Source organism: Myodes glareolus, chromosome 23 (genome assembly GCF_982192425.1).
Source record: "Myodes glareolus chromosome 23, mMyoGla1.1, whole genome shotgun sequence".
Lineage (NCBI taxonomy): Eukaryota > Metazoa > Chordata > Mammalia > Rodentia > Cricetidae > Myodes > Myodes glareolus.
The window spans coordinates 37,367,299-37,395,220 of record NC_142048.1 but is presented as its reverse complement, the minus strand read 5'-3'; the positions used below and the strand labels follow the sequence as shown (position 1 = coordinate 37,395,220).

Here is a 27,922-nt window from a genome sequence, read left to right as displayed (position 1 = left end):
CCAACCTCTAGAATTGCCAGCACCTTCACGGACTTCCAACCTCTAGAATTGTAAGAAAAGAAATGTCTGTTGACCAAGTCATATATCTATGATAACTATGTGGCTGAGACAACATATAATCTCATTTAATTCAGGAATGGTCCCAGGTGTGTGGGTTTCTGATACCTACCCCATTAGCCTTCTGTGAGAACAAGTCTATAGTCTCATGGCTCTGATTGCCTCTCTTTGACATTGAAGAGTATTAAAGCATATAAAACAATATGATTCAGAACACAGACACTTCAGAAGAAACCAATATAATATCTTAAAAGATTTTGTTAAAAAACAGGCAATTTTTAAAAATTTGGCTTATGCAATCAGAGCATACAACACATTCAAAGAAAACTTCAGAGCATATGGCATTGTGGTGTCTTCAATTCGGTGCGATGGGGCCACAGTGAACATGAAGAGGAGGTACTAGTTAAAGCGAAGCTGTTGGCCTACAGCGCTGCAAATACGGTCTAAGGAGGCACTTTGCAATTCATTTTTCTGTTTCTATTTTTTTCTAGTGCTTTATTGCTGTCTCTCATTCCTATACCCTAAAAATGCTCCTTGCCAGTTTAGCATAATAAATTCTAACTCCATTCTGTTCTTTCCAAGAAGCTGACATCCCCCTCTCCCGGATTGCTGGAGAGAAAGAGTGTTGACTTCACTAAGAAAACGAGGTGGGAGGTGCAAGGTGGGAAGCGCCGGTGAAAATTCATCCGCCCTTCCTGAACAGCGGTGGGCGAGTGGGTTGACCACTAGCTAAGTTCTCCCGACTCTCTTGGGTTCAGGCTTAGCTCAGTTCAAATTCGACTTGCCCAGTCAGTCATATGGACTGAACCAGGAGCGTTCTTCTGGACTTTAGCAGTGAAAGAGAGATGTCTTTAGAGCCTTCATCACCATCTTTGAGACTGGGTTGTAGAAAGGATTTATTCTGCCCAGGATCACTGAAAGGAGGGCTGGGAGGAGGGGAAAGTGGGGCCGGAGGAGAGGCAGCGTCAGGGTGCACAAACACAAACCACGTGGGGGTTGAGGTGGAGAGGGGAGAGAAAGAGGAAGGGAGAGAGGATGAGAGAAAGAGAGAGAGAGAGAAAGAGAGAGAGAGAGCACGCAAGGGAGAGAGACAGACAGACAGAGGGACAGAGGGAATTCTATGCTTTGCAAAGTGAGGGAAGAACACCTGGCACACTGCATCACCTGAGAGATAGACCTGCTTCAAGTCTGTAAAGGTAAAATCTCTGAGTGAGATTTCCAGGTGATTCGTGTGCGGACCAACCCTTTCCGTGTCCCCAACGGCCAGCTCCCAGTGAGCCTAGCGCCGTTTCCAGTCCCACTGAGGATCGGTGACACAAAGTCCCCACAAGGCGACTTCCTGAACAGCGGCAGGTCTTGCCCTGATAGTGCGCGCACAAGATGCGCACCGGCACACTCCAGGTTGGGATTCAGCAACCTGCAAGGAGGCATGGGAACTGCACCCCTGCCCCCTCCCCCACGGCGTCCCGCACTCCTTGCTTCTCGCTCCTCCCTCCTGGGCTTTCCTCACTCAGGCGCCAGGCGAGAGCAAATCCCACAGTCTAGCATTCCCAGGCATGCGGTGCCGGATGCTCCTGCTCCTTTTCTCGTTGATGCTGATATCGTTGGGCAGCGTCGGGCGCTCAGGGGCAGGTGAGTGGGGCCGGTGGGCAAGGGCGCCCTTGGAAGGGTCACAGCTCGGGTTTGTAGGGTGCAGAATGTAGGGTGCAGGGTGGCAGTAATGTACTAGCTTCGCGCTGCAGAGGCAGACAGAAGGCGAACTTCAGGCGGCCTCGCTAAGTGTTCTGTCTGTCCCCAGCAGTGCAGTGGCAAGTAGGGTGCAGAAGGGTGAAGCTGAGCATCCTACAGGGACGGCCCTGGATCACCCAGGATTGCCAGGCCCTTTGCAAACCTGTGGATAGGAGGAGAGGTAAGATCAAGGACAAAGATTTTCTTTGCCCTCGTGGAGTCACCCAGCAGAAGTGCAAAAGGGGCTCTCTCCACCTCTGAGTACTTAGAACACCTTACCTCTTAGATTCTTTTTTCCTCTAAGTCCAGACCCGGTGGGATTGGCTTCCTAGTTCTAGTTTCCCACCAGTCGCCATGGGGTGGCTGCTAGGCACTGAGAATAACCACTCTCCAAAGCTGCTCCTGGGAAAGAACGGACAGGAGCACTCCCTGCAGCACTGGCGGATGCCACTTTTGTAGACAGATCCAAAGATGGCATGTAGCAGAGAGAGGACATGTCCCAAGTTGACGGAGACAGTACAGCTCCCAGGGGATGAAGTTGCTAGCTGCTAATGCCGACAGAGGTTCCGAAGTATCCAGCCTTTGAGAAGCAGCTGTCTAGTGAGGCTGGCAATCCGACCACATCGGTGCCCCCCGCTTACCCCAGTCACAAAGGGAAGAATGCACACGTGAAGTCATTTTAATGTTTGCATCTTGTTTCTTGACCAAGCCAACTTAAGGTTCTGACCCTTGAGATTTGTGCCTAACCTGCTCCAGCATCTAAGCTGTGACTGATTTCCCCATACCACTTCTGAAACAGGATTTAAAATCACTTGTTTTTTTTTGTTTTTGTTTTTTGTTTTTGTTTTTTTTTTTTTTTTTTAGCTAAGCAGTGATTTTACATCGTTGAGTATAAAGGTACCTTTACATGTGCTTTAGGACAGCACTTCTCAGTGTACTTGATGCCATGGTTACGAGAAAACCATTGTCAATTTAATGTCAATAGATGTTAGTAAGTACCTTATAACTGCCTTTATAGTAAGCACCTACTTGTATTGGGAAAGTATTGGAAAAGAGTCTGCAAATAATGCCCAGATTTCATATGGATTTTTGGTTTCTAAATAGATCATCTCTGAGACAAAGTATTCTTCAGTTGTGGTTCACCTAATGGTCTGAGTTTTTGACGGTGAACGGCAGCCCCGAGATCCTCCTGGAAGGATCTGCTACAAGAGGTAGCAAAGGAGCTAATGGCTGATGAGCATTGATTTAGCAGCTGCTGAGCCAAGCAGCTTCCTGTTCACTTAAGCCTTCAATCTCCTTTGCAGGATCACGTATAGCCTAGCCTCATTGCACACACAAGAAAACCGAGATCCCATTATCTGTGTGCGAGAGGATGCATGGGAGAAGTGGACTTGGCCACTCCACGATATGGCTAAGGTTTTTCTTGTAGGAGAAAGAGAGAGAGAGAGAGAGAGAGAGAGAGAGAGAGAGAGAGAGAGAGAGAACAGCCAGAAGCCAGAGACATCTGGAAGAGTCCGGAGCAGAGAGAGAGAGAGAGAAAGAAGTAGCAGAACGTGGCCAGCAGACTGGACCTGGTCAGGGTGATTGAAGTTGGAGAGAACAGAGGAGTTGGCAGCACAGCAAGAGATGGACAATAGAGCATGGTGAGAGAGGGGAAGAGGGTGAGAAAGTGCTGGAAGAGAAGAGAATAGCCAGGCACAGAGAGGGGGCATAGCTAGGGGAGGGAAGCGCCAGGAGGCAGGTGTGGGGGCTTTGAAATGTATAACAAGAACTTGAGGATAGAAACTGAGGGAGCCCGGAGGCCAGCACTTTGTTATGCACCCACTGATATATGTCAGGGGAGCCATGTGTCCCCTCTGCCAGAGGTAAGGGGAACGACTCCTTAGGACACATTGGAATCAGTCACCAGAAATCCCCCTGTAGTAGTTCAGGTTAAGCTCATTTCTGGATATTCAGACACCAAGTAAGTCAGCAACCAAAATGCTCCGGCCCAGGTGGTTTGTGGACTGAGCTTGTTCCCATAGTAGCAGTAGCCGGACATTAAATGGTCTCAACAGCTCTAGTCACCCGATAGCCTAGCTGGAATAGGAGGAGAGGCTAGTGTGGCAGCCAATCCAGTAATAAACTGTGTTCCTGGGGGGCGGGTTATTTTAAATGCTTTTTAAAAACTGCATTTGATTTAGAAATCGACCAAGTTGGTGACACAATTGTAGAAGAAAACCTTCAAGACTGGGATCCAGTCTCTTGGGAGGAGGAGCTGTCTCACGTCCGCTTTCACGTCCACTTCCCTCAGTTAGCGACCCAGGCTGCTGCTGGGAACGGAACTTGCTGAGTATTCCACACATGGTGCAGAGACTCCGGCAGGGACAGGCCGTATAGCTTTTGTTTTCTGGGAACCAACAATTGTCTTTTCCTCTCTAAGTGTTAGTTCAATGCAGTAAATGAGTACTCAGACCTTCCTGCAGCTTCCTTCCGAGGCTACTCCACTTCTGGCTTTTGGTAACCATTGAACGCCAAACAATAACTACAAGTTCGTGACTTGAATGAAATAATATAAATTCAGTCTTTGAAAGCTTCCAAGTATTTATAGCATAGCTGTGAGGGAGAGATTTTTAAATGTTGTGTTGGACCTGAACATGGGTCTGTACCCATTTATTCTAAGAATAAAGGAACATACGTAGGCTCTATGGTTTCGAGCCTGAACATCTAACTTATACGTGCTCACGTTCCATGGCTTTGTGAGTGAACTAGATCTGGCTACTGCACCTCTGTCTACTGGTGCCCAAGTGTGAGTCTCCTCTAATCTAACAGAGAACAGGCACACAGTAAACCTCCCCGAAGCAACTCTGTGACACCAGGAGGACCTGGTTCTAAAGGAATTTCCTTAGTAAGACTAAGTTCCTCCTCCCACTCCACTCCATGGCTTCTTATCATGCCGTCTTAGGCTGTGGGGGCCAGAAACTCTCAGGACTCCGCCTCTGGTTTATTGACTGCAGGTGAAATAGAGTGTAACAGGACCCGGCAAGTGGCTTGTGGCGAGAAGTGCATTCCTGTGGCCTGGCTCTGCAATGGCGAGCAAGAATGCCCAGATGGGACCGACGAGCAGTGTGGTAAGCACTTCTCGAGATGCTGTCGTTCACCAGCCCTGGCGTCCAAGCCCAGGATGAGCATTCCTGACGTGAAAATCTGAAAGGCTCCACAATCCAAAGTGGTTTACTACAAACATGATACCACCACGGGACATTCCATATCTGACTTCATGTGATGGGTCTCAGCCAGAAGACAGGTTCACTTAAAATATACATATAAACATATATATATATATATATATATATATATATATATATATATATATAATATACATATAACATATAAAATTACCTTCAGATTGTGTGTGTGTGTGATGTATATTTGAAATACAAGCTGCTTGGGATGCTGAGACAGGAGGATCATAAGTCCAAGGCCAGCCTAAGCTATAGGCTGAGTTCAAGACAAACTGGAAGAATTATCAAGAACCTGTCTCAATATGAAAAGGTTGGGGGATAGTATAAACGATGTACAAGACCTTAGGGTGATCCTTAATGCTGTAAGAAATAGTCAGAATTATATAGATTTGGGCCCATCCTTGTGATACTTTAGTGTGCTTGTGCATGTGTGTGTGTGTGTATGCAAAATAAATGGAAAAAATCTTTAATCTGAAATACTTCAGAAAGTTCCCAGCATTTCAGATATAAGGTATTTGATGTGTCTTTATCTGACAGTGTCCATCCTCCTGGCTTTTGTCAGCTGAGGGGATAGTCAATCATGAGGAGTGTTCTGAGTGATCACAGGCTCTCAAAGACTAAGCCAGTCGTCTTCAAGTATTAGTGACACCACTGTCAGAGCAGAGTTTGCACCTTAAATTTAGGCTTAAGCATTGGTAACCATATTTATTTAACTAGACTAATCCAGAGGCTCTTCGGGAAGCCTTATAGACCATAATACTCAAAGCTCTTTTGTATGAAAATTGAGCAAACAAAGCACAAAACTTTTAGAAGTCAAGTTAAATATTTGGCAAGGAGTTTGCTGCTCTAAGGCCCTAGTTCTCAGTGCTTAGTGTATTCGAAGCCCCAGGTGGGTCACCTGAATGCCAGTGCAGACAGAAAGCTTAAGGGATGCATCTTATTCAGAGAGAGAGAGAGAGAGAGAGAGAGAGAGAGAGAGAGAGAGAGAGAGAGAGCGCCAATGTATAGGCGAGTATACCCTTTCTTTGTTTATCCCACTTTCTTCTTCTTGGATGGACACTTGCTGTCTCTAACTTCACATGAACCATTTGGTATGAAAACATTCTCAGGACTCAGGGTGAAGCTCCAGGGTTGAGGGTCACGTGCAAATCCTGGGCTAAAGCCTCAGAATCCAATAACCAAGCAAATGAACAAACAGAAACAGGTGTATGTTTGTGAATTGGAATACACTTCCACGCTTGCTTTGTTGTGCGGTCCTCGGGCTCTCTAAGTCTCCTTCTTTAGGTGAACTATTTGAAGGTGGGTTTGTGCAAAATCTACTAGTTCCCCGTTGTCTTTGATCTGAATGGAGATCAAAGGATTTCAAAAAGGTGGACTGTCTTGGCTTCCAGCCACCTGTAGGGGTCAGAATGTACCTGAATGGTTAGATATAAATAAACTTCAAGCCTGTTTTGCAAAAGCCACCTTTCCTGTGTTTGTTAGCGGTACATGGCTAGCTGCCACTTTAGACAGAACGCTTATAAAGTATCTCTGCTCTCAAAACTTTTGCTAGACTACAGTGTTCTAAACAATGACAGGGAGGCTAAGCTTTGAAGGCTCCTGGGTCATTCTTCCTTGTAAAGGTCGACGTCATGGTTAATCTTCAATCTCAGCTTGATCAGCTCTAGAACCATCTAGTAGGCACAGATCTGGGCGTGTCTGCAATACAGTTTCCAGAGTTTAACAGAGGAGGAAAGACTGGCCCTGAATGTAGGTGGCGCTTTTCCATGCACTGGTGTCCCAGACTGAGTTAAAAAAAAGGTGAGGTAGGGGAGTGGGGAGGGGGGAGAAGGTGAGCAAAGTCTGAGTGTTCATCCCTCTGATTCCTGACTGAGGATGTGCTGTGACCAGCCACCTCACGCTCTGGCCACCATGCTGTCTCTGCCATGACGACCTGTATATCCCTTACTCAACTGTGGAGCGACATCATTCCTCCTCCTCTCATGTTGCTTCTGTCGAGTATTTTGTCACAGTAATGGGAGAAGCAAGTTATACCATAGAGTTGCTGTCAGGAGTGTGAAGGGAACCAGCAAGTTCACGGTCGGGGTCAGTGTCGAACTTAGAAGTCTTCATTGCTTTGCTATTTTCAATGTTATGACTTGAAATCCAGCAAACTGACAGACTCTGACAAACTCGTCTCCCTCCGTGCCTGCTCTTGAATCCAACGCTGGCCTGCAGAGGAGACGTGCCTTGGGCACCGGCAAGCCTGGCAGTGTGACGATGGGAAATGTATTCCCGCTAGCTGGCTCTGTGATGGTGCCAGGGACTGCTTAGATGGCTCCGACGAGGTTAACTGTGGTAGGTATGACTGGCTTGAAAAATTGCACCCTTTTGTTCTTTATGTATGTGCCTGTGCAGGTGGCATGTGCATGCATGGACCCCCATGCCACATCCCAGAGGACGACTTGGGGAGTTGATGCTCTCCTTCCACCGCATGGGTCCCAGTGATTGAGTTCATGTCAACAGGCTTAGGGGCAAGGACTGTTACCTCCTGGGCCATTGCATCAGCCTTGTACCACTATTTTCAACAGCCCATCATCTGTCTGCTCACTCACAGTACTGATGCTCACAGCATCAGTAGTGCTAGCTGCAAGTAAGCCACGGAATAGCCTTAGGTTGTATGGGCTAAGCCAGATGTTATATTGTCTTTGGTGTTAGAAGAGATCCTCAGACCCATTTCTTTGTGGTTTTCTTTTTCCTTCAAATTTATTAGCTTTATTGACTTTTTGAAAACTTATCTTGGGGAGAAACTTCGATGCAGAAAGTCACAGCCATGTCCCTATTGACATTTAGCTAGCAGCTCTTAGCTATCGGCTTCATAGATGGAGTCCATGGCATAGCCATAGTTCTTGCCTGGATAAGCATGTCTGTCACTGTCCTGTAGTTCTGCCCCGCCCACCTAATTCCTGCCTTTCAGAGATCTTGACAGCGTGTCCGGACTACAAGATCCAGTGTCCAGGAAAGGGTCAGTGTCTGGATGCTTGGGAACACTGTGATGGCCATCAGGACTGTGACGGCGACTCCATCAAAGCACCCTGTCCCCACAACCGTTGCTTGGCTGGGCAGTGGCAATGCCGGAATCGGGCATGCGTCATGGCCAGCTGGAGGTGTGATGGCATCAACCACTGCGGTGATGCCTCCGATGAGGAGGGCTGTGGTACGTCTGGCATCCCCTTAACTTTCAAGGGCAAGGTATAGGACGTGGACTGCTTTGTGCAGGCTACAGTTAATCCCTGTCCCTGAGGTTACCATCCTTTATCTAAAAACAGGAGGCTCCCTAGCAAGAGCCAATGCGTAGCTATCCACAGAAACACAAAGGGCTGGGTAAATACAAACCCCTGTAATGTATATGCTAAATAAGCACTGCCTGGAATGTCCCCGGTGCTGATGAGCAAGCAGTCTCTAGAACACCTGAGCACCAGTCTCTGCAGGGAGCCTAGCAACCGCTGACACCTGTTCTCACATAGTGAACGCTGTCAGTAAAAAACTCCCACCAAAAAGCACAAAACCCAACCCCAAAGTGTGGCGAGCACCACATTCGTCTCCTAGATGACCTCCCAACCCCAGAAAAGTGCAGCCTCTGGTTTCCTGGTGAATTGAAATCCTACCCAAACTTTTGTGGAGTGAAGGCTGCAAACTTAAGTGGGCTCGGCATCTCACATTTGTACAATTAGGTGCTTTCTTTTTTTAGAGGAATACTCTGTTCGGGTCAAGTGACTGACTCCAGTACAATTTTAATTCCAACTATTTAAAGCTAGATCAATCACATTTAGCATGAGTGCCCAGATGTCTCGCTATTTTTACGATGGCGTCGAAAGCCCTCACTCCCTGAAACACAAAAATCAGCTTCAAATGATAAGCTTTTTCTTTCCAACCCTCATCTGCTTGGGCTACGGAAATCTTGGCAGGTAACCTACTGTAGGGATAGTCCCTGATTACACTCCTGTGCTATGAGCAGTAGTGAAGAAGAACACTCAACTTCCTCCCCAGCCTCCTGTCCAGAAGGCGCTGTTAGCTGTGACGGAGGGAAATGCATCCCAGACTCTCAGATGTGTGATGGGAAAGCTGACTGCACAGATGGTACTGATGAACCCAGCACGTGCGGTAAGAAACCGCTTCCTCAGCTTAAGACGGGAGGTGGGAAAGCGGGATGAACTAGCTTGCTGCCTTAGTTACTGGATTAATTACTACACACTTGGCTGTGACAGAAGCAATTAAGGGGCGGAAGGATTGATTGTGGCTGGCAGTCACAGGCTGGGTGAGGGCGGGTTGTGCAAGGGCATCCTGGGTGTGTGGTTGCTGCTTTTCTCCTCTCTGCAGAATGGGAAGCAGAGAAATAGGACTGAGGCTGTAACTGCAAAAGACCTGCCCTCAATGGCCCACTTTCTGACTAGCGAGTTCCCTGGTCCCAGAGGTCCCACGCTTCCAAGAATAGCACCATTATCTGGGGAGAGCACGTTCAAACTCAGGAGTCGGTAGGCGACATTTCAGAATCCAACCCTAACAGTTATCCTCAGGGCCGACTCCTTGGGAGAATGCTTAAAGTGAAATGCACACACAGGCATTTGTTCCTTACATTTTATCACATCCCATTTCATTTATTACATTAAGGCTCCTAGCTTTGCTCTTGTGAATATGAGAAAAAAAACCCTAACTTGCAAAACTTCAAGAGCAATTTTCATTTTGTAGCTTTAAGGAGATGGGTTAGGTAAAAACCTAAATACTACACTGCTTCTGAAGTTTGCGATAAAGCCAGCAGTGTATTCTCTAATGTTGGTAGCATCCACGTCACAGCAAGGGCCAAACCCCTGATTGAGGGTCAGCCATCTGCAGCACTATGCTCAGACTTCACCAATCTAGGGGTTCCTCTCCAAAGAGCCTTGGCTGAGCCTGGCGCTCACTGCTTTTGTTCAGTTTTCAGCTTGGGGATTTTATAAGATTCAATACAACTTTGCAGATCCAGTACAAGAAACCCCACAAAACCAATAGAAGCAATAGAAACCATTTGGCACATGTCTGGGGGAGGAATGAATCAATCTGTTTAAGAAAAAAATAAAATAGAATTCTCTAAAGATTTAACTGAGAAAAACCTCAGAAAACATGTTTTCTGGTAAGGAGAAAGGTTGTTGAAAAATAACTGATTTCTTTCTTTCTTTCCTTCTCTCTCTCCCTCCCTCCCTCCCTCCCTTCCTTCCTTTCTTCTTTTTCTTTTTCAAGACAGAATTTCTCTGTGTAGCCCTGACTGTCTTTTAACTTGATCTGTAGACCAGGCTGGCCTTGAACTCAGAGATCCATCTGCCTCTGGGATTAAAGGTGTGTGCCACCATTACCCAGTTGTAACTAATTTTTTTGCTGGTCTTGAACTCACGGTGATCTGCTTGTCTCTGCCTCCCAAGTGCTGGGATTAAAGGTGTGCACCACCACCACTCGGCTGTAACTGACCTTTTAACCTAATGGTTTGCACTAGAAGAATCACTGCTGGATCTGCTAGAGAAATTTCTTAGCTAGGGTTTCTATTGCTGTGATGAAACACCATAACCAAAGAGCAAATTGAGGAGGAAAGGGTTAATTCATCTTATACTTCTACACTGCTGATTATCACCAAGGGAAGTCGGGATAGGAACCTAGGGACAGGAGCTGATGCAGGGGCCATGGAGGGGAGATGCCCACTGGCTTACCTCCCCTGGCTTGCTCAGCCTCCTTTCTTATAGAGCCCAGGACCACCAGTCCATGGGTAGCACCACCCACAGTCACCCACAGTGGTCCTTCTCCACTGGTCACTAATTGAAAAAATGCCTTACAGCTGGATCTGATGGAGGCATTTCCTCAGCTGAAGCTGCTTCCTCTCTGATGACTCTAGATTGTGTCAGGTAGACACAGAGTAAGACACAAAAGCAGCCAGTGCAAGAAAAGAGAGTGGGCATCTCACCTGAAGTCATTTTGTCATTTTTCTCCTGTCCCCCGTGCTGCTGCTTCTTCTTCTTCTTCTTCTTCTTCTTCTTCTTCTTCTTCTTCTTCTTCTTCTTCTTCTTCTTCTTCTTCTTCTTCTTCTTCTTCTTCCTCTTCCTCTTCCTCTTCCTCTTCCTCCTCTTCCTCTTCCTCTTCTTCCTCCTCCTCCCCTTCTTTTCTTATTCTTCTTGATTTTTCAGGACAGGGTTTCTCTGTAGCTTTGGAGCCTGTCCTGGAACTAGCTCTTGTAGATCAGGCTGGCCTCGAACTCACCAGAGATCCACCGGCCTCTACCTCTAGATTGCCAGGATTAAAGGCATGAGCCACCATCGCCCGGCCCCTCATGCTACTTAAGACTCCCCTAAAGGCTTCTGAAGAAACTTTGTACTATAGGAACACAAGTAAGAGTTATTTAAAGCACTAATGACCAAACCTAGTACAGCTTTGGGTCTGATGTAGAGAACTCGTTGCATTCATAAATAAATATACAGAGCCAAGTGTCCCCCTTACCCACGGACCCCACAGGAAGCACAAAGAAGGGTCTCAGCTTTTCTATAGAAGGGAAATAAATACACCAACCCTTGAAACTGTCTACATGATAGCTTGGAAAGAAATGCCACTGCCGTGGTCCTGAACTCCGTAACTTTCCTCCTCCACGTAGTCTTTCCCTAGCCCCATTTTCCCAGCTGAGAGGGCAGGGTCAAAGGTTGTCTCTGAGTGCTCATCTGTTCCTCACCCAGCCCAGAAGGTGCCTGATACACATGGTTTGTGAAGCATGAACCCCGAGCTCAATCGTTTTGACGGTTGCCTTGTCCCCACAGGTAAAAACTGTTCCCTGCTGAATGGTGGCTGTGAGGGGTCATGCAGTGATACCCGCTGGGGTGTCCAGTGTTCCTGCACGTCAGGGTGGCAGCTGCAGCCCGATGGATGGAGCTGTGGAGGTCAGAGCCGGCTCGTCCTTTAGAAGCGTTCTTATTGTGGCGACATGTACACAGCGTGAATGTTAGCGTTTCAGACGTTTTCAGTGTGCTGCTATTGGTGTTCGCGTTTACAGCGTACCACTGTCACCGCCACACATTTCTAGTTCTTTTCACCACTACCAACAGAAATTCTCTGTCTATGTAACAATAGCTTCCTAAGTGCCATACGCCTAAGCTTCTGGTAACTTCTCCTGACTTTCTGTTTTTGGGGGTTTGTCTATTCTATGCATCACCACGTAAGTGGAGTCGCTCAGTGTTTGTCCTTTTCCGTGTCACATGTCTCTAGGGTTCATCCGTGTGTCAGTATTCCCTTCCTTTTAAAGGCTGAATGTAATTCTATTTTATACTTGTTTATGCTTGTAGTGCATTGTTCCTATTTAGCTATTAATGGTGCGTTTGGGTTTCTGCTGTGTGTGTGTATGTGTGTGTGTGTATGTGTGTGTGTGTGTGTGTGTGTGTAAGAGAGAGAGAGGAGAGGAGATGAGAGGAGAGAGAGAGAGAGAGAGACAGAGAGAGAGAGAGAGAGATCATGAATAACACTAGTATGGCTGTTGGTGTAGGAATAAAAATTTGAATCCTCCTTTTCAGTTATCTGACTATACTCCACAACATGTGGAATGGTGGAGCACACGTATTTCCACCAGGAACAAAATCTAATTTCCTTGTCAATTCTAATTATTACTCTAGTTTGTGGAAATTGCAAGTCAATTATTGACCGAAGATCAAAGAAAGACTTAGACACTAGACTAAGTGTCCTACCTTATGGAGTATAAAGAGCTTCTGCCATTGAACAAATATCCTTGCCCCTTCACAGCCAATCCCCAGGTCTCTGCCACCAAGCATAGACAGCTTGTGAACTGAAGTGCATTGTTTGTTTGCTCTGTATGTCCCTTTCAGATGACCTTCTCCAGGTCATTTAATCCTTGGGGTTCATTTCTCTCTTTTGTAAAATGGAGTTATAGACCTGGAATGGCTGGCATAAAATTTACTTGTCTTCATTATTCTTAATAATGTAAAAAAAAATATGACCAGTAGCCTACAGCGTCTATCTAGAACAATCCAGGATGATAATTTGGGTTGAAGTATAATGCAAGAATAAAGGATCTGTTGTGTTAACTATGTTCACCCTAAGGACAGGTCGAGCTCTGCCATGAGCCTTATCTGTGTACTCAAGGCTCTCTTTATGATGGACCTGCAGGTCTACCCACCCGGGAAGTCTAGATAGGAACTTTAAATTGCCTTCTGCAATGGCTTTAAACTTAAGACTTCATCAAGAGATGTTAGGAACCTACTTTGAAGTTCAGCACTTATAATTAGAATTTAAAAAATCTTAGCAATTAAATTTAATTAAGTTTATTAATTAAGTTTGTTCAAATGAAATCAATACTTTAAGTTATTAGATTTATGAAATCTTCATTAGAAGCTGGTCGTGGCCCTCAGAGGGTTGTAGCACACTTTTTGGGTTCTGACTCACAGCAAGGCTTGGCTGGCTTTGAACTTGACTGTGGCCATGCATCAGTTATACTCCTGGGACTGGAAAGTGTTGTTATGTCCCAGGACTGTGTGGTTTAGGAGGAATAACATTTTCCTAAAATATCCCCAAGGATCCATTTTACTTCCTATTAAAACTAAATAAATCATAGCTTTGTCGATTATCTGCCGGAGAGTCCTGTTTTTTGTTGTTTGTTTGAAACAAGGTCTCATGTAGAGCAAGGTAGAATTGAACTTAGAATGTGGCTGAAGATGAACTTGAACTCCTGACTTTCTGGTTTTCATCTCCCCAGTACTAGGCTAATGGGTGTGTTTCACCAAGCCTAGTTTGTGAGCACAGGCTCTGTAAACCAATTGCACGTAAGCTCAATTCGGTGTCCTATCTCGGCACATGGCCGTCTTGTTCCTCTTAGATGAAGTGTTCAGTGGCACGAATAGTGAACACTAGGCCCTAACACTTGTCATTCTGAATCAGATTCTGGTGTGACTGGGAACTAGTATAGCCAAAGAATGCTGCTGGGTTAGCACAGATTGCATTTCATGCCGGCCAAACTGCAGGGCTCCCTGTCTGGGAGCTTCTGCTAATTTATAATCACACGGATGGGAACTCAGTGGCGAGCCCGAAACTTCTGTGCACTGAACTACGGAAGCTGTAGGTCCTGAGCCATCTCTAACTTATGACTCTCTGCCAGCAGATGTAGACGAGTGCTCCCTGGCGTATGGTCCTTGTAGCCAACTGTGTCATAACACACCAGGCTCTTATTCCTGTGGCTGTATTCAAGATCACCAGCTCTACAACGGCACAGACTGTCGGGTTACAGGTGAGTTCTAGAGGCAAAATGAGCCCAGCTTCTGCTCTATTCTTAATAGTAATGATAGAGAAAAGTGACCCTGGTTATTTAGTTTAAGGTTTAGTACTAGACACGATGCTTTTCATTCCAAAGAAGCTGCTACTGTGGCAAGCATTGTTTAGCCAGCATGTCAGTTACGTTGAGTGTCTTAAAGAAGATGATATAGTTACTCTGTGGGCTATAGAACTGAGTGCTTCAGGGAACCAACCAGTTAAGTTTTAATTTGGCCTGTGCTTCTTTGCCTCGGGGACGCTCACATGTGACTGCTATGTGGCAAGCGCGTATCAGAGTTCTGTCTAAGGGGAAGCAGCCGAGTCTGAAATCAAATAAGGCAATACTATTCCAACAGTTAGCTTTAAAGTGCTGGGATCCGGGGAAGGAGGGACTAAGACAGCCCACAAATCTCCCCGGAGTGTGCTTAGTCTCTGCTTTAGGGAGAAGCAGACTTTGGTATAAAAGAAGGAATAGCATCTTCAGTTAAAGGGAAAGACATAAAAGAAAGCTTCAGAGTAGTGTGTTACTATCTTCGTTCTACTGCAGATGGCAATGTTAAAATCCTTATAGCAGCAGATAAAGAGCTTGGCATCCTGGACCGAAGAACAGGCATCTATGAGATGCTCATCCCTGTAACGTCAAGGCCCAGTTCTGTTGCTTATGACCTGAACAGAAACATGTACTTCTGGGTAGATAAAGTCTTGAATGTATTCATTCTTGGGAAGCCAAACTCTGTTCCCCTCTACCCAGGTATGTTTTTGTTGTGGTGGTTGTTTGGTTGTTGTTGTTGTTGGCATTAAACATTAACTTCTTAAGGCTTCTTGTGTTACCGATACGAAATTCCTGAGATCGCCAACCTTAAACACCCTTAAAATTTTTGAGCCTAAAGCTTTGGAGTGGTTAAGTGGCAGCATATCGTGGCGGAAGTGTGGAGGAGAAAGCTGCTCACTTCATGACAGCTGGGAAGGAAAGGGAGAGAGGACAGGAACATTTCTTGTCCCACATTTCCCTTCAAAGGGATCTCCCAATGACCTGAAACATCCTACTATGCATCTCATTGAAAGGTTTCTACTATCTGCCAATAATAATGCCCACAAGGTGGGGACCAAGCCTCTAACCTATTGGTTCCTTGTGATACATCTATATTCAACTTATAGCTTTACTTAAGCATACTGCAAGAAGTATCTGTATCTATAGCTGATGTATATCTATAGCTATAGATGGGAAAGCTTCTATGACCAGCCTGTCATGAATCATGAGAGTATATAAAATACCAATATGAGACATGTATGTGGTAGGCTGGTTCTGTAAGAGCATCACAGAACTTTGCTTGTTCCATGAAAGTGTTTTTAAGAAGGATAGAAATCTTGGGAATTATCCTTAAGCCAGAGCCTTCTCCATCACTAGGTATTTGAACTTGGCTCTTAGCTCCTTTGACCTGCCTCTCTAACATGAGGGCACTAGCCCGAATTTGTCTCAGCAGGTAAGGGGGGGGATTAACCAGGCAGCATAGTGAAGAAGGGCATGGCCCAGTAGCTTTAGTGGCAGACAGAGCTATTCCCAGAGACCTCTATGGAGACTAGGGTCTGAGCTGAGGCCACATGCTCCATATTGCTGTGCTTGTCCTTGGGCCCTGCATGCAGGTTAGCGACTCCGTGGAATACCTCTGGTCGTTATTCCTTGGGTCCTTTCCGCCTCACCGTACAGATCCTAATGAGTTGTTGAGGAGTCTTGTCAAATACCATTCTCAAGGCAAACATAGACATGAAAAACCGCAGGTGTCTCTCTGTCTCCCGTGTCGGCAGAACTCCCGCCCGTGAGTAGTATTTCTCTGGACTGGTTCACGGGACAGTTGTACTGGGCCAGTAGCTCTGCGAGGGTCATCTGTGCTGGCTTAAGTGATGGCCGAGGCTACGTCAAAATCTTGGAAAAGGATCTTGTGCCGGAGGAGCTCGTGGTGTTTCCTGCGAAGAAGTAAGTAGTATTTCTCTTGGAATGTACCCGCAAATCTCTTGGCATTTTACATGCTTATGAAGAGAGCGTGCCAGCCTGTAGGTTTCATTTGCTTCACAAGATTCTTCTTTGTACATCTTAGACTGAATTCCATGTAGCCAAACCTTGCTGTGCCTGATGGATACGGGGAGCTCTCCAGCTTTGGGGAGCAGGACAGAGACAAAGCTCATAGGAGAGGGCTAAGGGAGTTGTTGACGATAAGGTGTGCATGCAAGCGAGGGCATTTTTGAAAACTGTGTACGCCCGCTGCTTGCAGGTATTTGTACTGGGTCAATCGGAGTGAGAACGGAGTGAAGACGGTTGAGACCGCAGGAATGGACGGCTCCGACAGGAAGACACTAGCAGTGGTGACCGCAGAGGAGCCTTTAGGGCTGACACTTGATCACGTGACTGGCAGACTCTACTGGATCGGTGGCTATAAAGAGGTACTATAGTTAGAGCCAGAGGAAATGGGAACCTTCTTTTGCTAGGAGCTGGGAATGGGTCTACAGGTAAGCACATACTTCTCTAATGACTAACATTAACTCCCTGAAGTAATTTGCATTGCAAAAGCAAGAAAAGCAAGGTTTAATTGCACAACATCTTCGAGTAGAGCAGACTGTACCAACAGCTTGGGAGACTTGGTGTGCTCTTTTTCTTTTTTACATACTCTGTAGCCCAACAGTGCTAATTTTTTTTGCAGTTATAAAGGTCACAATTTATGTTGTACCCATGATACAATATGTTTTTTAAGACTTCTGGGAGCTTCCATGGAAGCATACAGTTCCTTAGGCACTTAAGAGCTGTACTCGGATTCCCAAGGCCTAATGTTGCAGTTTATAACATCCCAATTTGGGAAATGACAAACTAAAAGGTCACTATGACATAGTGACTAAAAGCAGATGCTCACAGCCTGGTGAGTCACGTTTCCAAGTCTTGTTTCCTAGTTGTGATTTTGGCTGATTAGGATGTTTCCCTGAACACTCATAGCTCCCTCTGAGAACACATGAAACACCCACTTTGTGGGCCAATCACAGAATAGAGTGAATAGTGTTGGTAACCTGTCTGGTTGTAGAGCATGTGGGATAGTTGTTAAATCTGGACAAGGACCACTCCATGTGCTGACTCCGACGGTAGACTCCGCAGGCTTAGACGAATTCCTCCCTATCAACTTGATGTCGCAGGGATATCTAGTCAACGTCCAGAAACCTCTGGTGACAGCAACACCGGCAGCCCTTGCTGGCGCTCTCCCTAACTCATGAGACTCTAATCCTTCAGTCCATAGAGACAGTGAAAGTGGACGGCAGTGGGAGGTACACCTTTCCTGGGATATTCTTGGAAGACGAAGATCCCATTGGTCTGGCTGTGTTTGAGAACGCTTTCTTCTGGGCAAATCAAACTCAACTGGTCCGGACCTCGCCCAGCAGTCCGAAGGAGAGAGAGGTGTTGCTCCACGCCTCACATGCCTCCGTGTCCGCTCTCTCCGTCCTCCACAGATCTCAGCAGCCCAAGAGTAAGTGATCCACTTCTTTCTGAATTGCTGAGGTGGAAACCACCCAAGAGGAGACCTCAGTTTGTGGTTGGAACTTGCTGTTTGGAGGCAGGGACGTGATTAGCCCCTTCTCCTTCCAGTCAGCACACAGGGCTTCTAGGTCTGGTGAGCAGATCAGAAGCTTCACGGGGAAGCTCTTTCCAAGTCCTGGGCTCTGTGGCTGGCTAACACCTCAGCTGGGTTTTTAGGGTCTGGGGTATTGGAAATATAAGCACTGGGCTGGAGAGTTGTCTCAGTGGTTAAGAGCACTAACTGCTCTTCCAGAGAACCTGGGTTCAATCCTCATCACCTGATGTGTGGCTCTGAATCCAGGAGAGCCAAAGCCTTCTTCTGACCCTCTCAGACACCATGCACGTATGTGGTGCGCATGCGTGCATACAGGCAAAACGCTTACATACAAAAAGTAATAAATCAATCTTAAAAAACTAATTAAGAAAAAAGAAAACATAAGCTATCCATAGATGGTGGGGTTTATGCTCACTGATGTCCTGGGACTTGGTGTGTAGATTGGCCGGTCTTTTACGCACACCTCTGCCTCTGGGGTGCTGAAATCAAAGGCATGCACGCTAGGCTAAGTGTGTTGTCCCAACTAACCATGGTGAAGAATACAGATCCATTTAAGCAGTCTCCCAGAAAACCAAAGGAACACTCATTCTGCCTTAACTCCAAGGGAGAAGGTGCTGCTGGTTAAGGTTTGTTGGCCCTATGATAAAACACTTGGACACTTGTCTGACAACCAGTCTGGAGACAAGCATAGTTCAAAGGTCAGCACACCCATGAAAGGTAACAAGTAGATTTGGATTCTTCTTCAGGCAGACCATCTTCCCTCTTCTTCAGTACTGAGCTTTGAATGGTTGAACAGAGAATCTGAACTATGTCTACTGTTTCTGTTTGAACAGGCAGACACTCGGCGTGTGTTCCAGGTTCTTGCAGCCATCTATGCCTCCTGTCCCCCATCCATCCCAAGGGCTACAAGTGTGTCTGTCCAGAGGGACTGTTTCTTTTACCTTCTGGTACTTGCAGTGGTAAGTTCCCTGGCAAAATGGGTGCAGTCCAAGAAGGCTTGCTGCAGGTTAGCCTGGAAATAAAGCAGATTCCATTGCTGAATCGATCCTTCTGTTCCGACAAGTTCCATTGACGACCAGTTGGTTGTCAAAACAACTTGATTCTATTTCTTTTGGACTGGTTTCAGATCAGGTCTCACTGTGTAGCCCTGTAAGGCAAAGAACTCACTGTCTAAACCAGACTGCCCTCAAAACTCACAGAGTTCTTCCTGCCTCTGCCTCCCAAGTGCTGGGATTAAAGGCGTGTACCTCCATGTTCAGTCCCCTTGATTTAGTTTTATAATAGTGCTAAATTATCGGCGAATCAATCCCACACCAGTTATGTTTTAAGGGGTTATTTATTTTGGGGGGTAAAACTTACATACACCATAAACCGTCAGGAAGGGAGCCTAGTTGCTGGAGCAGGAGCCGGGAGCAGGAGCCAGGAGCAAGCACCGGAACCAAGAGCCGGAACCAAGAGGGCCTGATCCGGATCTGCTTCTCTTTTTAAAAGAGAAATATACCACGCCCCAGTGGGCTGGTATTTCAGCAGCTATTGACTGATGGAGCGGAAGTCGCTCCCCGCTGCACTGTGGGCTCGTATTTCAGGGACTATTGGTTGAGGCAGCGGAAGTTACTCCCACAACACTAAATAATGGTATTAACAAAATAATAATACCCAACGAAAGCTTAACATCTAACCACTTTAATTATGTGGTGACGCGAGATGAGTTCATGCTGCCGTGATCCGTTCCCAGAAATCCTTCAACTTCCCAAATGATGCTCTTCACACCTTAGGTATCCGTTCTACTCTCTTTCCCTCTAGTTCCTGCCAATCACCATTTTATTTTCTGTCTGGGTGGACTGGCTAATTCTAGGTACCATATGTGGTGAAATTGTGTGATATTTGACGCTGGTGTAGGTCACTTAGAATGATATCTGTGATGTTTGGCTTAGTTAGGCTGCCTAGTGCTGTGATAGAGCACAGGGATCAAAAAGCAATTTGGGGAGGCAAGTGTTTATTTGGCTTACACTTCCATTTTGCTGTTCTTTGTCAGAGGAAGACAGGACAGGAACACAAACAGGGCAGGAACCTGGAGCTGGCAGCTGATACAGAGGTCGTGGAGGGGTGCTGCTTACTGGCTTGCTTACCCTGGCTTGCTCAGACTGTTTTCTTATAGATCCTAGGACCAGTAGCCCGGGGATGACAAAACTCAATATGGGCTGGGCCCTCCCCTCATTGATCACTGTCTCGTGGAGTCATTTCCTCAACTGAGATTTCTTCCTCTCTGATGACTCTGGCTGGTGTCAAGTTGGCACAAAACCAGTCAGTACACTATTATGACTCTTTGTTCTAACATCTCATAGAATTTCATACATACACCCCTTTGACTTTTGAAGCAGGCCTTGACATACAGTCTTGGGTGGCGTTTGGTTTACTATGTGGCTTGTGCTGGCCTCAAATTCATGAACTTTGTGTCTCAGCTTCCCGAGTGCAGTGATCAGATCAGGGGATTGTATCACAACTCCTGACTCCCTTCCATTTTGTTTTTCAATTTTGAGGATTATTATTGTGAGAGGAGCTCATGTGCACCATTGTGTGTACGTGTCCATTGGGGAGAGTTGTGTGGAGCTGGTCCTGTCTTCCCACCTGCTTGTGGGCTCCAGGGATGGAACTCAGGCTCACAGGCTTGCACACAAGCACTTGTACCCACTGAGCCACCTCACCCACCTTTTATCCCTTCTGAAGGCTAAGTGATATTCTACTGTATGTATATAATTCATCCATTGCTAGGACAGTTGGATTTGTTTTCAAAGCATAAGATGGCATATATAATTCAGGTTTGCATAAAAATTTTACAAGTAAATTAATAGAGGAAATGTCTTCTATGATCCCTTTTACATATATCCTGACTTAGGTTTTAAGTGGTCTTTGTTTGAATGCAGTCTTAGTCCAGTATTGTTAACAAAAATTCGCCATGTTGCTGTTTTATTGCCAAAATATCGAAGTCTGCACAATCTATTGACTATTTCTGCCCAACCGTTCATGTTTTTGAAACTAGAATATGAAAGTTTTAGGAAGAATAAATCATGTAAATATGTTTATGCACCAACTTATTTTTAAAAACACAGATCACAGGGCTGGTTTTGAATGAAACCATGGTGGAAAAGGCTGTAGTTGCTAAGCAAGCAGCTCAGGTTTAATTTTGAGCATTATATATTGTGTGCTATATATTCACATGCTCAATTTTTCTTTAAATAAGAGAAAGCATTAAAAAATTCTCTAGTAGCCAGGAGATGGTGGTACATACCTTTAATCCCAGCATTCTGGAAGCAGAGACAGGTGGGTCTCTGAGTTCAAGGCCAGGGGTGGTCTACAGAGGGCAATATTTTAAAACAAATAAACAAACAAAAAAAGTGCCAGGCGTTGGTGGCGTACGCCTTTAATCCCAGCACTCAGGAGGCAGAGGCAGGCAGATCTCTAAGAGTTTGAGGCCAGCCTGTTCTACAAGAGCTAGTTCCAGGACAGGCAACAAAGCTACACAGAGAAACCCTGTTTTGAACTGCCCCCCCTGCACTCCAAAAAAACTGTCTCTAAATAAATAAAATAAGCAAACAAAAATTCTCTAGTAGCAAGACATTATTAAAGAGTGCTGCATGTCAGCGATTCAGTTTTATCCTTCCATAGAATGTCAGAAATACCCCGTTGCCTAAGTTGACACTGACACTGACATCTTCTCAAATAACCCACCTTTCGAGGCTATGGTGGTGATGGGGTCATGTGCGTCTGCTACATAGGCGGGGATGTAAGACATTGGTGTGGGTGCCCAAGCTTGAGATGAGGCTCCTCCCCGTAGGGAACCCGGCATTCATCTGAATGGTCAGACAGCAAACCTCTCCCTTCCCTTTGCAGAGCTGAAAGTTGTGTTTGCCTCTGGCAAGCGTCTGTACTTGCTGAAAGTCAGCTCTATGGGAACTGCTATAGAGAGAACTCTAGTTGAGGAGCATGCTGGGAACCTCTACTTACTGGATGTTGACTGGAAAAGGAACTTCATCTATTGGTCCGATGCCCAGGGACGTCTCATTTATTCAGCGGGATACTCAGGGCAAAAGCGAGAGATTTGGACCCAGCGTACAGGTGAGCCGTGGTAGTCATCTTGTTTTCTTTCTTTATTTTCTGGGTCTAAAATGTGTAGGACCAAAAAAGTGTACCCATCCCTGATCTAAATGTATTTTCGTGCCAAAGACTAGGTGTGACTAACTGAATGTGATATCTGCTATTGACCCATTGTTCTTGGGCGTGACCACTGTCATGAGGTTAAATAGAGGGATAAGGTTTTTTGTTGTTTTTTTTTTTAAACTTTTGCTTTCCCGACCTTAAGTCAGGGAAGAATAAAAAAAAGGTCCTTTCATTCTTCAGTTTTGCATTGCAGATTTTTCATACTCTAATTTAAAAGTCATTTGCAATGCAGATTTCAGAGAGAAAAAGCAAGATATTTTCTTAATATGGCAGTATATACTTTCCCTTCCCACACTCCTAAACGCTGCACCTCACCCTCAAGCTCCCCTTCTTCTACCTAAACGCAGCAAACATCTCCATTATAAAGGACGGAGCCTTGAGCTCTCAGGGTGAGTAATGAGATTTCTGAACATCTGTTCCTGTGTGCTCTGCCAAGTGCTGTCTGCCACACTAACAGAAGTGCCTTTGACACCTTCCTTGGGGCCCTGCAGGACACAGAGGGCTGGATAAGTACAATGGCAGTTGAGTAACAACTTCTAAGGCCCCAATCAGAAAACGTTCAGGACAAACTAACGGTGACAGCACCTAACAGCTATCTGTGAGATGCCTGATCGCAAAATGTTTTCCCACCTAATGGAAATGTTACCTTCTCGCCGCTGGCTGGCCATACTAATTGGCTTTGTGTTGCAGTTGTATCAAGGACTGCTGGCTTAATCTGAGCTGGCTCTGTTGTAGAGCAGTGATAGCTCTCCATAAGTGCAATAAATGCCCAAGGTGATTAATTTGTAAAGAGAAAATCCTAACAGAACAAAGTAAAAGAAATGGTTGGTTTTAGCTCTTAGTCCATTCAGGGTTACTCATTATTTTTAGGCCTTTGGTGGTGGTTGCCATGGTGGGAGAGGAATTGTGGGCCAAAGAGAAAAATAAAATAAAAAAGAAAGCAAAAAGGCAGGGACTGTAAACCCGTAGACCATTTGAGGGCGCGTATTCCCAATTACCTGATCATCTCCCATTGGTGCTCATCCATTAGAAGTCCCACAGCATCCCAATAGCAGGCTGAGCATCAAGGCACTAACACATGAACCTTAGTGGAGTATTTGAGATCCAAACACACTGCAGCAGTGGTTCAAACAGAACAAAGACAACAGTCTCGCTCCTGCTAGCCAGACAGGGTCACAGATGATGTGGCCTCTTTAAAAGCCATCAGTTCATTTAAGTGTCCTGAGGTCAGTGTTTCTCTTGAGCACATTACTCTTACACTAAAGAAGAAAATTGAGGCCAAAAAGAAAAATTTGCAGTTAAAATTCTTAGTGAAAAAAAGAGAGGACTTCATTGTATGTCTCTTTAAGTGCCAATGTGGCATTGTTCAGAGAACATTATGTTAACCTGGAAAGGAGGTGTTCAACCTTGAGTCTGTGAAGGGCAAAAATGAAATCCGTAATTCAGTATAAGAATGAATACTGTCTGTACATTTCAGAGTCTGACAAGGGAGAGAGCATTGAGCTTGGGCAAGAATGACTTCACGGATATGGAGAGGATTCTGACCAAATCTTACAGCAGTTCCTCCCACGGGAGGTTGTGATGTAGTAAAGAAACACACTACCTGAAAGGAAGAACAATAAGTAGCACTTTAAGGCTGTGTGTAGTGGCTCCCCCGCCGACACCACACCCCCTCACCCCGAGTCACCATACATGTGTTTGTCCATCCCCTCGGTAGTTAACATTGAGTTCTCGCTATCGTGCCCAGTAGATGGGTTTAACAACTGGCTCTCTGGGGCTTACAGTTTGGATAGCAAATGAACGCCACCCTTGTCCCAGTCGTATGTTTTATGAGGATTTGACTTTCAGGTGGCGTTGTTGAGATCTAAATCATTAAGTTGCTAACCTCATCAGTAGATTAAACCAGCAAGGAGTTCAGAAATGAATGGACTAAGAGAAGCCAGAACATGCCTTGGGGAAGGAGGCTGCAGGGCTACGCCTTGGAAAGTACAACTGGTCTTCTCCCTGCCAACTTCCTGGCCATGGCGCTATAAACCCCATCATTCCACTGCGTACTCTCTGCCACCTTGTCCTGCTTGACCACACAGCGTCCCAGAAGCCCTGGAGACAAATGGCTGTAGACTAGATCATGGGCTGGAATAAATCCTTCTTCCCTTACTTTTTTTACCCACCTCCGATATCTCGTTGCAATGCCTAAGAAATAGAAACAAAAGCATAGTAGGAGAAAGAACTGGACATGCACATTCCCTGCTATATGCTTATAATAAAGCTTACTGGCGAATCATACACAGTCTAATGATTGTTGTAAAACCCTAAACTGAACCCTTTATCTGGTAAAGGAGGAGGTGTAGTTTTGACTTGAATATCATTTCATACTTTTGTTTCTATAAACAAGTGAAACAAAGGTGAAGTGATGAAGACACAATGAAATTAATTCACCAGTGCCATAAATGGTGGCTTTATGACCTGATTGATACATTATAAGTGCCAGAAAATGATTTTTGGATTTGCTAGCTACTTAGAGTTTAATTAATTTCACATGTAAGTGGAATCAGCATTGGTAACATGTTTTCTTTACATTTCTTTTATTTTGTGGTGTGTATATATGCATGTTTACATATATGTTCATGTACATGGGCACATGTGCCACATGTGTGTGAGTAGAGCAGAGGAAAGCTTTCAGGAATCAGTTTTTGCCTTCCACCATGTGGGTGCCAAGTATCAAACTCAGGTTATCAAACTTGGAGGCAAGCAGCTCTACCCATATTGCTTTTCTGAAGTAAAGACTAAGGGTTGACAAACTTTGTATGAAAGGCCAGTAAGAATCACCATGTTTGGTGGATATTTGTTATTGTATCATGGAAAGAGCATTATACAGTGTATGAACTACTAGTTGTATTCCATGAAAAGTTACCTATACAAAAAGGCAGTGGACCAAATTTGGCCCAAGGTCAATTATTTATCCATCTCTAGTCTAGAGAACAAAACAAAACCAACAAGCCACCCCAAAACAAGTACACCCAGATGCACAGTGCTGACAGTTTTCATGGCGTAAACACCCCCACAATGCCAGTTTCCAAGCTACCATGTGACATGGTTAAAATGGGTTTCAGAATATTCATGGAAGCAAACTTTACACAGTATGTTTACCCTTCAGGAATGATTGACATAAAAACAAAAGCGTGATAGAGTTTGCCGTAAAATCTCAATGTCCTTAAGCTCCTCCAGGATGCGATAGGTGGGAAATTCCACCTCTGTCCTCAGTCAGTGAAGTACAGGCAGTGCTTTATAAGACTGCTTTGAGGCTGTATGTATAAGGTATACAGGAAACGAAAACAAATATCATGTTTGGACTCATGTCCCATTCGAAGCCAATCTGTAAAAAGTCCAGAAAGAATACCAATTCCAGAGCCACATGCAGTTTCACGATAAGGAATTCCAATCCAGTAAAAGTAAATTGCAATAAAACAATTAAAAATATATTAGTCAAATATTTATTACTGCTGTAAATCAATATGATTAATTTAATTACTTTAAAATAATTGAACCACCATCTTGCAGATTTCCTGGCGCTTGGCTGTTGCAAGCTTGTGTGGTCAGCTTTAGTAACTTACCATAAATAGCAGTCACTATTCTAAGATTCCCTGTGTTAGCTATGTAAACAGCCTCATGAGAGAAGCATCCTTAATGGATTTAGGGAAACCGAGGCATAGAAACAGGGTTTTGAGGGAGGCATTCTGACCTTCTAGGTTGATTCTGCTCTTAATCTTAACGACTGGGTGCAAACCACAGGAGATCAACTGTAGTCTGTCTCTGCCATAGGCCTGTTATACTGGGCGTGAGCAGGAAAGGAAGAATATTGGAAGTTAGTGCCTGATTCAATTATTCACATCTGATAAAGGATGCCTGTCTTAGTTAGGGTTTCTGTTGCTGTGAAGAGACACCATGACCATGACAACTTTTATAAAGGAAAACATTTAATTGGGGCTGGTTTCCAGTTCAGAGATTTAGTCCAGTATCATCATGGTGAGAAGCATGGTGGCTTGCAGGCAGACGTGGTGATGCAGAGGTAGCTGAGAATTCTACATCCTCATCTACAAGCAGGAGGAAGACAGAATGACACTGGGCCTGGCCTGAGCATCTGAAACCTCAAAGCCCACCCCCAGTATCACACTTCCTCCAGCAAGACCACATCTACCCCAACAAAGTCCCAACTCCTAATAGTGCCACTCCCTGTAAGCCTAGTGGGGGTATTTTCATTCAAACCATCACAGTACCCATGATTTTTATGTGCTTGGTCCTGATCATACCTACACCTTCTCATTGTAGATTTTATTCATTGTCTGTGCTCTCTTGGTGACCTTGCGTTCTATCTGAAGTGATATCTCTTGTCCTAGTCTGTTTTCCTAAAGCAATTTCAAATCTAACCCCTTGATGTATAAATGACTGATTTGCATATCGACCTGCGAGGAGAAGGAATGTCACTCTGAAGTGTCAGGCCTGTGTTCCAATGCAGGACACATGGACATCTCCTTCAAGATGTAGTGGATCTTTCTAGGTGGCCGTGGGGACCATTGGGGTTCATGTCACAAGCTGCTGCTGTCCACAGTAGCCATTATGAGGTTCATGTTCCAGAGAAGTGCTTGCCGGGTCTCCCTTCTCTCCTTGATACATTTGAACCACTATGCAAATATACCTAGAAGCCTTTTAAGGCAGTCTCTGTCCCTCCCACAGTCTGCTCAGCTAATGTGGACATCTCCACCGGGAACCTCTTCTGGCTACCCTGTGACCGAAGTACGATTCAGAAGACCAGAGTTCCTGGCCCTGACTCCTACACTCTCTACAGCACTGGCAATGTTATACTACAGCTGCTTCTAGACTGGCCTAGACGGGTGCTCTACTGGGTGGAGAGTGGGAGGCCCCTGCAAAGCATGACCCTCGACGGCAAAACCAGACAGGAAGTCTGGAGAGGCACCTGGGCGGCAGACACCCGGATGGCCTTGGACCTTGGATCTGCTAGTATCCTCTGGACCACCAAAGGGTTGGGTAAGCACTATACTGGTGTAGGACAATTCTGTATTCTATCAATTACATTCAAAATAAATGCTAATTGGCCAGTAGCCAGGCAGGAAGTATAGGCAAGACAACCAGACAGGAAGTAGAGGCAGGGCAAGGAGAACAGGAGTATTCTGGGAAACAGAAAGAGCTCCCTCCGCAGTCCTGTCCAGACATCAAAGAAGGAAGATGTGACCTGCCCTGCTGAAAAAGGTACGAAGCCATGTGGCTAACATAGATAAGAATAATGGGTTAATTATAAGAGTTAATAAAAAGCCTGAGCTAATGGACCAAGTAGTGGGCCCATTTAATGAATACAGTTTCCATGTGGTTATTTCGGGTCTAAGCTCGCCGGGTGGATGGGACAAAAAGCAGGCCCCTCATTTCAACACTATACAATAGTACCATGAGTAGGATCTGAGGCCATATGCCAAAGCTTCTTTACAGTACAATGCTTCAAGTCATTTTTTTCAAATTAAGTTTTGTGTTTTGTGTTATGTGGGATAAATAAGGTATTTTGACACCTGTATACAATGTGTAAAGATCAAATCACAGTAATTAGTATATTCATCCCCTCAAGCATGTACTGTTACTTTGTATAGAGAGTATTCAAAGCCTTTCTTCTCGCTGTCCTACTTATTCTGAGCACTGCTTCGACGAAGACTTTAACTCAACCTTTGACAGTTACCGCAAGGCATCTCTTATCTATCAGTCTGGTTTAGGAAT

General features: G+C 45.3%; 1 protein-coding gene across 1 annotated transcript in view; it reads left to right on the top strand.

The window, feature by feature from the left end:
• Nucleotides 1-1,384: 1,384 nt before the first annotated feature.
• LOC125414516 (low-density lipoprotein receptor-related protein 2-like) overlaps nucleotides 1,385-27,922 on the top strand; it is a 51,485-nt gene continuing 24,947 nt past the window's right edge. Inside the window, exons 1-14 of the mRNA XM_048456585.3 lie at nucleotides 1,385-1,689; nucleotides 4,782-4,895; nucleotides 7,227-7,346; nucleotides 7,966-8,205; nucleotides 9,039-9,152; nucleotides 11,819-11,938; nucleotides 14,164-14,289; nucleotides 14,860-15,063; nucleotides 16,119-16,287; nucleotides 16,583-16,751; nucleotides 17,584-17,818; nucleotides 18,757-18,882; nucleotides 21,815-22,039; nucleotides 26,876-27,187. Coding sequence (XP_048312542.3) covers nucleotides 1,614-1,689; nucleotides 4,782-4,895; nucleotides 7,227-7,346; nucleotides 7,966-8,205; nucleotides 9,039-9,152; nucleotides 11,819-11,938; nucleotides 14,164-14,289; nucleotides 14,860-15,063; nucleotides 16,119-16,287; nucleotides 16,583-16,751; nucleotides 17,584-17,818; nucleotides 18,757-18,882; nucleotides 21,815-22,039; nucleotides 26,876-27,187 — 2,350 coding nt within the window. The 5' untranslated portion in view covers nucleotides 1,385-1,613. The remainder of the gene's footprint in view (nucleotides 1,690-4,781; nucleotides 4,896-7,226; nucleotides 7,347-7,965; nucleotides 8,206-9,038; nucleotides 9,153-11,818; nucleotides 11,939-14,163; nucleotides 14,290-14,859; nucleotides 15,064-16,118; nucleotides 16,288-16,582; nucleotides 16,752-17,583; nucleotides 17,819-18,756; nucleotides 18,883-21,814; nucleotides 22,040-26,875; nucleotides 27,188-27,922) is intronic.